The 12,411-nt window shown below is 44.4% G+C and overlaps 1 protein-coding gene across 5 annotated transcripts in view; it reads right to left on the bottom strand.

Annotated features, from left to right (window-relative positions):
• Window positions 1-1,754: 1,754 nt before the first annotated feature.
• XRCC4 (X-ray repair cross complementing 4) overlaps window positions 1,755-12,411 on the bottom strand; it is a 283,845-nt gene continuing 273,188 nt past the window's right edge. For all 5 annotated transcript variants that reach the window (XM_045020686.1, XM_045020685.1, XM_045020683.1 and 2 more), the window contains one exon: window positions 1,755-2,634. In XM_045020686.1, the coding sequence (XP_044876621.1) occupies window positions 2,526-2,634 (109 nt within the window). In that variant the 3' untranslated portion in view covers window positions 1,755-2,525. The remainder of the gene's footprint in view (window positions 2,635-12,411) is intronic.

Below are 12,411 nucleotides of genomic sequence, written 5' to 3'. Positions count from 1 at the left end.
CCACATCTGGAGTACTGCATCCAGTTTTGGGCCCCCCATTACAGAAAGGATGTGGACAAATTGGAGAGAGTCCAGCGGAGGGCAACGAAAATGATTAGGGGGTTGGGGCACATGACTTTTTATGAGGAGAAGCTGAGGGAACTGGGATATTTAGTCCGCAGAAGAGAAGAGTGAAGGGGGGATTTGATAGTAGTCTTAACTATCTGAAGGGGGATTCCAAAGAGGATGGTGCTGGGCTGTTGTCAGTGGTGGCAGATGATAGAACAAGGAGAAATGGTCTCAAGTTGCAGTGCGGCAGGCCTAAGTTGGATATTAGGAAACACTATTTCACTAGGAAGGCTTACCTAGAGAGGTGGTGGAATCTCCTTCCTTAGAGGTTTTTAAGGCCTGGCTTGACAAAGCCCTAGCTGGGATGACTATTTGGTGGTGGTCCTGCTTTGAGCAGAAGATTGGACTAGATGACCTCCTGTGGTCTCTTCTAATCCTAATCTTCTATGATTCTATGACTAGGGGCAGAGCAGCATAGGTAAATAGACCTAGAGTTCCAGAAACAAGCATAGAGATGCAGCTACCCATACTGAAAAATGATCAGTGTTCATATAGCACAAGCCATGTTCAACATCACATGTTTTTCTGCCCAACTCTCAGCTTGATTCTTCACACCTTCAAAAAAGTAAACATTCTCTAGGGATTTATTACATTTGTCAATTGACTGCAACACTTGCTATTTATATAACATTTTATTGGTAGAAACTAACAGCTTCTTGAGAGTGGAATTTTGAAGGATATTCAGCTTAGGCTAGCTAATTTTTTTTTTCTTCAGGCACAATGAATTCAAGCGTTTATATTTCAGGTTAAGTCATGGAACATTTTAATGTTAAAGTTGAGTCTATATACAAACATTTGCTGAAAGCATTGTCAGATCAGCGGTGAAAGATTTTAAATCAGGCAATGTCTATGAATGGATGTATGAATGAGCCTTTTGTGGCCCTGTCATTTCTCAGACATAAAACCTTTGTAGCAAGCAAAATACGTTAACTATTTATGTTTTTACTTTGTAATTTATAACATTGTTCTAAAGGCCATTGTGAGTTTCAAATGTTGTGGCAAAGTTTTTCAAAAATGGGGGCCTTAAGTTAGACTCTTAAATCCTCATTTAGGCTCCGATGTTGCAAACACTTAAACAGGTGATTAATTTTAAGCACATGAGCAATTACTCATGTGCTTATAGTTAAGCACATGCACAAGTATTTCTAGGATCAGGGTGTGAGTAGCCGGTTTTTCAAAAATGCTGAGCACCCAACAGTTCCCACTGAAATTTGAATTAATGCACAGGCTTCAGTTCAGCAAAGCACTGAATAAGTTCTTAATTTTAATCATGTGAGTAGTCCTATTGATTTCAATGAGACTATGCATTCTTAAATACTTTGCTGTATCAGAACCTTCATGGGACAAATGATCTAGTTTCTGTTAACTTAAATGGGAGTTGGAGCAGGCCCTGCCTTTGCAAGGCCCAGATCCTGCAAAAACTGAAGCCCATAGTTAACTTTACACACTTATGTTAGCCCATTGCCATGTAAGCATGCAGGATCAGGTCTTAAATCTGTAACGCAAATGAACGTGGCTTTCTCAGACAGGAAAATGTAGGCCATTTAACTTTGCCAACTAACCCCTTTACATTTACAGCTCTCAACCTGAAAAATAAAAGCAAGCAAATAAACCAAAAAATCCAGGAAAGGTGTCTTTTTCTAAATGCATTTATTGTTTTAAAAATCACCTTGAGAAAAATCAGTAAAGCATTACATAAATGGCTATTTTAAAAGGCTATGTCAGTGTCTCAGTACAGAAGAATAATTATTTTGACAATATTCAATATGTTAGAAAAAATAGACAATATCAACTTACAGCCATTTCACTCCCGAAGCCAAAAATACATCTCAGAGTGCATACTGAAGGTATGTTCATGCTAGAAAGGTGGCCTTTGAAAGCTTTAAGGAACAGCCATAAATTAAACGTATACAGGTGTTTTCCATCACAAAGTACAACTTCTAAACTAATTATTTTAGAATGAACACCTCTGTAATGCAGAGAACAGTCCAGTCCCTGGGCTGTGCTTTGTGCAGCTCGGGAAAGGGGGTGATGGTGAGGTGGGGAGGCCAAGTATAAGGTGGCTTTAAGCCACCAGCAGGTCCCCAATGTTATGTAGTGCAGCCAAGGATTGCCGGGGGTGTAGAGATCTCCTGGCCAGACACACTCCTTACACTGGAGATGGTAGCATAGGGCCTGTGATTTTAAGGCCAATCTAAGGATCAGGTCAAAGAGCTGGAATGTCCGGAGTGAAAGATTTTGATAACTGATGTGATCATACAGATAGGCTAGAATAATGTGCCATCCTCATTTACAAATAACCCTCTCTGAATAATGGCTTCAACTCAATGTGTAATTAAACTTAATGGTTTAATAGCTTGTGTTGAACAGGAATTTTGTTCTGATAGTTTCTCAGCAAAAACAGAAAAAAAGCCTAGTTAGATGTCATCAAAGAGGTCCTCTGGCTCAGCAGTGTTTTTCTGAGTTTCCAGTGATGACACATCTGATGGGTGCTTGTCTGATGCCTTTGATAGAGCAGGATCAAGTCTGGAAATGTAAAGAAAAGAAATTTATTTGAAAGAAATTTAGCTACATAATTAAAAAATCAGATACAAACACACGAAGGGAAGTTAATCCTTTAATAGTCTATTCTAAGACTTTTTGTTAAGACTCAGCATAGGATGAATACATTCTTTGAATGTGTCCTTTGTAAGACATACTAGTTACTTGCTGCGATGTCATTGGCAAAACAAGCTGATGAAATATAATCTTATAATTATTTAATCTCAAGTTGCATTTCTGTTTAATTTGTCATGACACTAAGGACACTGAAAATTACAACTCCACCTGCAGAGCCAAAATGAAGAATTTGATAAGAGTCAAGAAAGGAAAGAAATGTAGAAGCAGCTGTGCAGTATTTATGTCGGTTTCATGATAGGTCTATCGATAGCCATTCCTGCTATCACACAGAACGATGCAGAGTGAATTGCTCCCTTCTCATTCCCTAATGTTTGAATTTTGCCTGTTGTCCAAAATTTTGGCATTTAGGCATAACTTTTAGACCCTGACCTCTACTCATGTGCATTCCATGTTTGAAGTTTTATGTTAGTATACAGGTGGCTACACTTGTGATCCATGGGTGCATGTGTGTTCATGGACATTTGGCTCATGCACAGGTGGAAGGCACATGGAGCACTAGCGGAAAATTTAGGACCAGATTCTCATACTCTTACATTGTTCTGTTCTACATAGCTTCTTATACTGCCCTCATCATCATAGTATCTCAGCACCTCTGATTAGTGCATTAAGTGATGTAACTGACATCTGTGGTTCATTCTCTCTCAACTTCTCCTGGGGGACAATTGTGTGTGCAATGTAGTGTTTTGTTTTAGTGGTGTTTTTGTTTGTTTGTTTTTAAATGTACACACTACTCTGCCTTTATGTTAGAGAAGACAAGCTCGAAGAATTGCACTTTGCATTTCCAATGGAAAGTGGTGTGGTTTGTGAATGTTCTTAGTTGCTGTGGGAGTTTATTCTCAGCCTCAGACAAGCTTCCTGGGAAAGTTCTGTCTCCCACACAGATGAGTTTTACCCTTACGGTAGAAAGTTCCATTGTGCCTAAGGAACAGAATTACTGACCACAGTCTTCATCCCAGAATTTCAGGAAAACCTTTAGATAAACTGGGCCCAGGTTATTGAGTGCTTTGAAGATAAGGACCAAAATCTTGAACTCGATATTCCATGGGAAATCAGCACAGAGAGAGAGGACAGGTTTGATGTGCTTGTGGTAGCTAATGTTGCTGAGGAGACAAGCTGAAGAGTTCTGTACTTGGAGTTTCCTAAATGCTGGTGGCTTCATGCCCAGGTATATTTTATTGCTATAGTCAAGACAGGAGGTGACAAAAGTCTGTATAACTGAGGCCAAATCATCATCTGCCAGGATGGGATGAAGTCTTCTAGCCAACTGAAGATGGCATAAAGCATTAAATGCTGCTATGTGAGAGCTTAATGTCAGCAAGAAATCCAAGAGCACTCCTAAATTACAGACTGACTCAACAAATTGTGGGTGTGTAATCTTCAACCAAAGGAGACTAATCCATGGCTGAAAATTCTTCAAAATACTTTCCTTTACCCACCAGCATCACATCTGTCTTGCTCAGATTTAGCTTCAACCAGCTATTCTTCATCCATGAGCTGACCTCATCCAAGCATTAGATTATCCTGATGGTAGTCATCTGGTCATATGTGGTGAAGGACAGGCAGAGCTGTGTTTCAACAGAAGTCAGTGGAACTAATTGTAGAGGAAGGGCACCTGAATTAGGCCTATAGCCCATAATCTCTGGCCAGTAGGATTAAGCAGTCAGATTTATTCAGATACCAGTTGTTCATTAGCAGTCATCCAATTAGTGTTTTATTCTTCTTTATGTATGCTGTGATATCCAAGTTTGCCTGTTGAAAATGCACTGTCCTTTCATCACTGGGTTGGTTTAAACTATTATACCACTAAGTCCAGTACAGGACTGCATACATGTTGAGTCTGAATCCCTAGCTATCCACTACTCATATCTACTTTAAAAATTAATTAAAAACTACAAGCTTGAAAATAGGCCTTCAGTGTTAACTTCAACAATAATTGTATGCTCCATATATAAACTAATTGTTTTAGACATTAAACTTAAAATCAGACTTATAAATCCCTTGCAGAAATCTTTACATTCAACAACAACAACAACAACAAAAAGTGGTACAAATTAGATTAAACAAAATAGGTCATGAGATGAAGAACCTGGCTACTGATTAATTTTAATTTAATGGTGCTACTGATGCCTCTGTGTTTTTGTAACAACAGTTAAACTGCTGAAATGATAATACCAGGTGTGTGAAGTTTGTAAACTGAAAGCATTAGACATACAGAGGAAATACTTTTCTTATAAGTAAGACTCATATGCAAAACTGAATTTTGGCTTTAAAACTATGTGATTCATATATGCACTGAGATTTTTTAAGTGCCTGCAGTATGCTCTGTGCTGTGCAGGGCACAAAATAAGGACTGGTCCTGCCTCAATCTGACCAAAATGGAAATAATAGTGAAGGATAGCCTGCCCAATAATACAATTGAAGGTGTGTAATTCAAAAATCTGAGCAATAACATGGATTGGTTTCTTCTGAAATCAAGCCAGGGAGAGATTCTGACAAAGGGCAACTCATCCAATGCAGTGAATGCCCTAATAACAACTATGTGGGTGAAATGAGACAATCATTACACTCCCGAATGAACTCACATAGAAAATTAATAAAAGACAAAAACACCATATCACCTGTGGGTGAACAAAATGATCACTCTATATTTGAACTGTCAGTCCTCATCCTCAAAGGAAACCTGTACAACACCTTCAAAAGACGAGCCTGGGAGCTTAAATTCATAACTTTGCTAGACACAAAAAATAAAGGACTTAGAGACACTGGATTTATGGCTTATTACAACAATTTATAACCCACTGACTGTCTCCTCCCTCCCCTCTTTTTTTTCTTCCTGTGACTGCGTAGATGTTATCTAGCCACTTCATCTTGAATGATCACTTGAAATATATGTAACTACTGATGCTAAACAATCTGTTCCATATTGTATTTAGCTGTGACACTCTGAGGACATTTCCTATACCCAAAGAAGAGCTCTGTGTTTCTCGAAGGCTTGTCTCTCTCATGAACAAAAGTTGGTCCAATGAAAGATATAACCTCACCCAGCTTGACTTTCTAATACCCTGGGACCAACATTGCAACTACAACAACATTGCAAAGAGCAACTAAGTCAAATTTCAGTATAGTCCTGGATTTATGCAGGGATTAGGGACTATATTTACAACCTTAGGCAATTGGGGACCCTTATGTTTACATAGAGTCCCACTGAAATCACTGGGTCCTGCACTAGGCACAGGAGTTCTCCTGTGTGGTGCAGATTGCAGGATCTGGGCCTTAGGCCTGGTCTACACTAGGACTTTAAATCGAATTTAGCAGCATTAATTCGAATTAACCGCTCAACCGTCCACACCAGGAAGCCGTTTAATTAGACCTAGAGGGCTCTTTAGTTCGAATTCGGTACTCCACCCCGACGAGGGGAGTAGCGCTAAATTCGACATGGCTATCTCGAATTAGGCTATGTGCAAATCGAACTTAGTAGCTCCGGGAGCTATCCCACAGTGCACCACTCTGTTGATGCTCTGGACAGCAGTCCAAGCTTGGATTCTCTGACCAGCCACACAGGAAACGACCCGGGAAAATTCGAATTCCTTTTCCTGTCTGGGCACTTTGAATCTGATGTCCTGGTTGGACATCGGGGCGAGCTCAGCAGCACCTTCAATGATGCAGAGCTCTCCAGCAGAGGAGTCCATGCAATCCCAGAATAGAAAGAGGTCCCCAGCATGGACAGACCGGGAAGTCCTGGATCTGATCGCTGTGTGGGGCGAGGAGTCTGTGCTTTCGGAGCTGCGCTCCAACAAACGGAATGCAAAGACCTACGAGAAGGTCTCCAAAGCCATGGCACTCAGAGGATACAGCCGGGATACAACGCAGTGCCGCGTGAAAATCAAGGACCTGAGACAAGGCTACCAAAAAGTCAGAGCGGCAAACGGACGCTCCGGAGCCCAGCCCCAGACATGCCGCTTCTACGAGGCACTGCATGCCATTCTAGGTGGGTCTGCCACCACTGCCCCACCAGTGACCGTGGACTCTGAGGATGGGATAGTGTCGACGGGCAGTTCCTCGGCGATGTTCGCCGATGGGTAAGATGAGGAAGGGTTTGTGGAGGACGACGCAGGCGACAGCGCTTACAATACCGCTTTCCCCGACAGCCAGGATTTCTTCATCACCCTCACAGAGATCCCCTACCAACCCTCCCTGGCCGTTAACCCGGACTCAGAATCAGGGGAAGGATCATTCGGTAAGTGCTATAAACATGGAAACATTTATTTTTTAAAAAACAGGAATAAAAACTGTATAAAAACTATATAAAAACTTTTCCATATAAAACTATATAAAAAGGTCCACACATATAGGGATGGAACAGAAATCCTCTTGGGACACTTCCACGAAGCTCTCGTAGAGGAGCTAGAAAAGCCTCCGCAGGAGGTTCCTGGGGAGAGGTGCCTTATTTGGTGCTCCGTGGAAGCACACTCTTCCGCGCCAGGCCATCCTAACGTACAGCGGAATCATTGCCTCCACCAGCATGGCAGCATACGGTCCTGGTCTGTGCAGGGATTCTAGCAGCATCCTCTCTCTCTCTCTCCGAGTGACCCGCCTCAGGGTAATCTCGTTCGGCGACTGCTGCATCTAATTAGGGCAATTAGTGTACTGTTACTATTGTGAATGCTTGACTTTTACTTTGCATAGCAATGACCTTCGTTTAACAGCCACGTGTTGGAGGCCGCAGAGGAAAAGCATACAGTGATCTTTCCCGGGCACAGCCGCGAGGGGCTGGAACAGGGTCAGACTTTATGCTTTCCAGATTGCCTTCAGCGGGAGGGCACAGCTATCCATTAACTGTTAAGCAGCCTATAGTGTAGGGCTTACCAGGCCTGGCTGCTACACGGATTCAGCTGTACCGCCCCGCTTGTCCGATCTCCTGTGCAAGACCGCAGCCAATGAAAGCGTATTCCGAAATCTCGAACTTGTCCTGAGAGCTCGTGAGACTAGGTGCCCTGTATGGTCTTGTTCACAGAAACTGAGTAGACTGTGTTCAGTGTTCGCAAACATGTATCTTTTCAAGGAAATCACTTCCTTTTTCCCATCACACAGCTGCGGCTCTTTCACGAACTGCCCCGGCTTCCCCCTCACAGAGGCTGGCGCAGATTAGGCGGCGAAAGAAAAAGACTAGGGACGACATGTTCTCGGAACTGATGGCCTGCTCCAGAGCCGAGGCGGCCGAGCAGAGACAGTGGAGGGAGACCCTATGTCAGCACCAGCGCTCACACAGCGAACGGGAGGACAGGTGGCGGCAGGAAGACCAGCAGGCGACTCAAACGCTGCTTGGGCTAATGAGGGAGCAAACGGACACGCTCCGGCGCCTTGTAGATGTTCTGCAGGACCGCAGGCAGGAGGAGAGAGCCCCCCTGCACTGTATCTGCAACCACCATCCCCTGCCACAAAGTCCTGTCCCCCCCTCACCCAAAATAACAAGAAGGAGGGGCGCTAGGGGCCGTGAAAACTGTCACTGCACCTCAGCAGAGCGCTCATGTACCACACAGCTCTCATGCCATAAATTTTGAGAAGTGCTTCCCTTCCTGGATCACCCAGTCCAAAATCCAAGTTTCATCCCCCCACTGTGTAGTTGAGTATTAAAAGTAGTTTGTAGTTATTCACTGTTCCCATCACGTTTTTCTTGTCAGAAGATTTTGTGTGAAGGGGGGGAGGGGTTTTTTAATTGCATAGGACAGCCTCCATTACCAGGGTACAGACTTGGGGGCAGGATCAACAGCAGGACACACACAGGCTGCAGTCACTAGGCACCAGGGTCAGTCTGGGAGGTGTATGCTGTCCCGGGTCAGTCTGTGAGGTGTATGCTGCCCCAGGGTCCTAGCGCCTGGCATCCACAAATGGCAAGGCAGGCTGCCCTTACCATGCCCTTCCACCCTAGCCATGAGCCTCTCCGATGCCCTAAGCCCCAGCAAGAGCCCTCATCCACGGACACATACTCACCCTTCCCACACACCCCTCACCCCTTCCTACGCCCCAACCCCCAGCCCAGAGCCTGCATCCAAACTCTGTCCCAAAGACGGCACCCCTCACCCCTTCCTGCAAACCCACCCCTTCCTGCACACCCACCTGCAACCGTCCTCCCCCCAGAGACCGCTGTAGGAGCAGGAGCCTGTCATTCCTCTAGTGTAGAAGCGGTCTGTACATCAGTGCACACCGTACCCACCACAGTCTGCGTCCATGTTTCAACCCTAGAACAGGAATTCATAATTAAAGAAAACTTTGTTAATAATCAGTGTTCCATTAAATTTATTTTAAAACGTGTGTTGGAAGGGGGGAAACCTGGAAAACGGGGTATGTAACCGCAGATCGAAGTCAACAGTCACTGAAACAGGCTCAGGTTCAGCTTCTCTGTAAATCAAGTGGACAGTCATAGGTTACCCTGCTCTCCGAGGAACCTAGCTTTCAAAGCCTCCTGGATGCACAGCGCTTCCCGCTGGGATCTTCTATCGGCACGGCTGTCTGGCTGAGCGTAATCAGCAGCCAGGCGATTTGCCTCAACCTCCCATCCCGCCATAAAGGTCTCCCCCTTGCTCTCACAGAGATTGTGGAGCACACAGCAAGCAGCAATAACAACGGGGATATTTTTTTCGCTGAGGTCCAAGCGAGTCAGTAAGCTCCGCCATCTCCCCTTGAGATGTCCGAAAGCACACTCCACCGCCATTCTGCACTTGCTCAGCCTGTAGTTGAAGAGCTCCTTCTCACTGTCCAAGGCGCCTGTATAGGGCTTCATGAGCCAGGGCATTAGCGGGTAGGCTGGGTCCCCGAGGATCACTGTAGGCATCTGCACATCCCCAACCGTTATTTTGTGGTCTGGGAAGAAAATACCTGCCTGGAGACGTTTAAACAGATCAGAGTTCCTGAACACATGCGCGTCATGAACCTTGCCCGGCCACCCGACGTAGATGTTGGTAAAACGTCCCCTATGGTCCACCAGTGCTTGCAGCACCATAGAAAAGTAGCCCTTTCGGTTAATGTAATGGCTGGCCTGGTGGGCTGGTCCCAGGATAGGGATGTGAGTCCCATCTATAGCCCAACCGCAGTTTCAGAATCCCATCGTGGCGAAGCCATCTCTGACGACCTGGACGTTTCCTAGAGTTTCCTTTGAGAGCAGTTGCTCAACGATTGCGTGGGCTACTTGAATCACAGCAAGCCCTACGGTAGATTTGCCCACGCCAAAGTGGTTCGCTACTGACCGGTAGCTGTCTGGCGTTGCAAGTTTCCAGAGGGCTATGGCCACTCGCTTCTGCACACTCAGGGCTGCTCGCATCCGGGTGTCCTGGCGCTTCAGGGCAGGGGACAGCAAGTCACAAAGTTCAAGGAAAGTGCCCTTACGCATCCTGAAGTTTCGCAGCCACTGTGATTCATCCCAGACCTGCAGCACTATGCGGTCCCACCAGTCCGTGCTTGTTTCCCGGGCCCAGAATCGCCGTTCCACACCATGAACTTGACCCATTGCCACCATGATCTCCACTGCGTGGCGTACCCTGCTTTGTGAGAGGTCTGCGCCACTCTGTGACTTCCTGTCCTCACCGCGCTGCCGGAGCCTCCTCGCCCGATTTCTCAGCAGCTGACTGTGGAAGAGGTGGACGATAAGGTGCGAGGAGTTGACAACGGCCATAAGTGCAGCGATGATCGCAGCGGGCTCCATGCTCGCAGTGCTGTGGCGTCCGAGCTGTAACCGACCAGAGAAGGGCGCGAACAGATTTCCCGCCGGCGCTTTCAAGGAGAGAGGGCGGGAGTGACGGTTGAATGATGACAGTTACCCAAAACCACCCTCGACACATTTTTCCCCCAGCAGGCATTGGGGGCTCTACCCAGCATTCCAATGGGCAGCGGGGACTGCGGGAACTGTGGGATAGCTTCCCACAGTGCACCGCTTCCAAAGTCGACGCTGGCCCCGTTACTGTGGACTCAGACAGTCGAATTAGTGTATTTAGTGTGGATACACAAATTCGACTTCATAAGGTCGATTCCACAAATTCGAGTTAAGTAGATTCGAAATAGTCTTGTAGTGTAGACGTACCCTTAATTTCCCCAAGTTTCAAAGAGAGTGTTGGATCACTTATTGAAGACTTGCCTTTTGGGAAACTTAAACTCCATTAATGCAGCTGGAAAACAGCTAACTCAATGAGATAATTTCATATTTCCTGACATTACATTCAAACAGGAGGCCAGATTTGCAGCAGGTGTAAATCAGCAGAGCTCTATTAACGTCACCGGAGCTCTGCCGAGGTTTGAACCCACAATTGGGAAGAAAGTAGATGAATTACTGGATATTTCTTTCCACAGCTGAGGATGAGCCACAAGAAAGAAGATACAGATGCACTACACTACTTGATATACTAGCACAACACTGCATAGCAGTGTGGTACAATGGCATTGTATAACCTGGTGATAAAAGCATTTTCTTCTATGCAATGGGAGTCAATAAATGCCATTTATTTGAAGTGACTTAACTATTCCTTTGTTCACACAGACCCCCCCACAGGAGATCCCTGCAACACAATTCCTGATGGAGCACTCAGCCAATTTCATTTTGTAAGATCTGAAGGAGGTTGAAATAGAAAAACATTTTTGTGTGACTGCTGCAAATGCCATTATTCAAAAGAGCTTTCCAGTGGCAAGGAATTAAATATTTTTACTTGCACTGGAATAAAATCAGGTCAAAGGCAGCCAAATTGGCACAACTGCTAATCTTAACATATCATTTGCATATGCTGGGAACATGCAAAGTACTTGTACTTAGCTATGTTGGTTTATCCACCCACCAGGGTATGTTCACACTTCTATTGATGGTTTTGTTCTGGCTTCTAACATGAGATTTGAAGCAATAAATATTGCAGTAAGTTTAAAATGTTTTCCTAGAAAACGTACTCAATTTTGGAGATGTACTTGTGTCCTTGAATCCTGATGGCCTCAGCTTTTCCTTAGGTTATTTTCATAACTACTTAATGTCAGAAGGTAACATTTTGCTAAGAGAGGAGATGTCTTCCCCAGTCTTAAAGATGTGGGGTTGCATCTCAGAGTGGGGCTGAAATTTTCAATTTCAAAGGTTTGGGGATGCCTTTTCTTTGTTTGTTTGTGATGATTCATTAACAGTTTTGCACACCATTTTATTTTTTATTGATTGACAAAGAATGGCCTATTAATAGCATCATAAATAAATAACGTTAGAGGAAAATTTGATTTAATATATACTTTCTTTGGAGTCATCATAAAAAGTAGGTGGCAGTAGTAGCCCACAAACAGAAAATTAGTATTCGTTTTAATATTAAAGTTTAAACAAAGGTTTGAAATCTCAAACAGTAAAAATATAGCCACATTGCATCTAACAGAACAAAAGTTAGGAGCAAAATTTGTGTTACAGAGGCAACATTTAGTGCCAAGAGGCAAACTGATTCTTTGATTTATCAACAGTCTCATGTCTTATTGGTATTAATGGTGGCTTCATAGATGGTCCCATCTGGAAAAAACTAGGAAGGAGCATTAGGAAAGGAGTTTAGAGTAAAGGCATAGGTGAAAGCCATCCAGCCCTTTTGGCTATGTCTAAGATCCTCAGCCTACAATGACAGA

The sequence above is a fragment of the Mauremys mutica genome, chromosome 6, assembly GCF_020497125.1.
Source record: "Mauremys mutica isolate MM-2020 ecotype Southern chromosome 6, ASM2049712v1, whole genome shotgun sequence".
NCBI lineage: Eukaryota > Metazoa > Chordata > Testudines > Geoemydidae > Mauremys > Mauremys mutica.
This window is presented reverse-complemented; position numbering and strand designations above follow the sequence as displayed.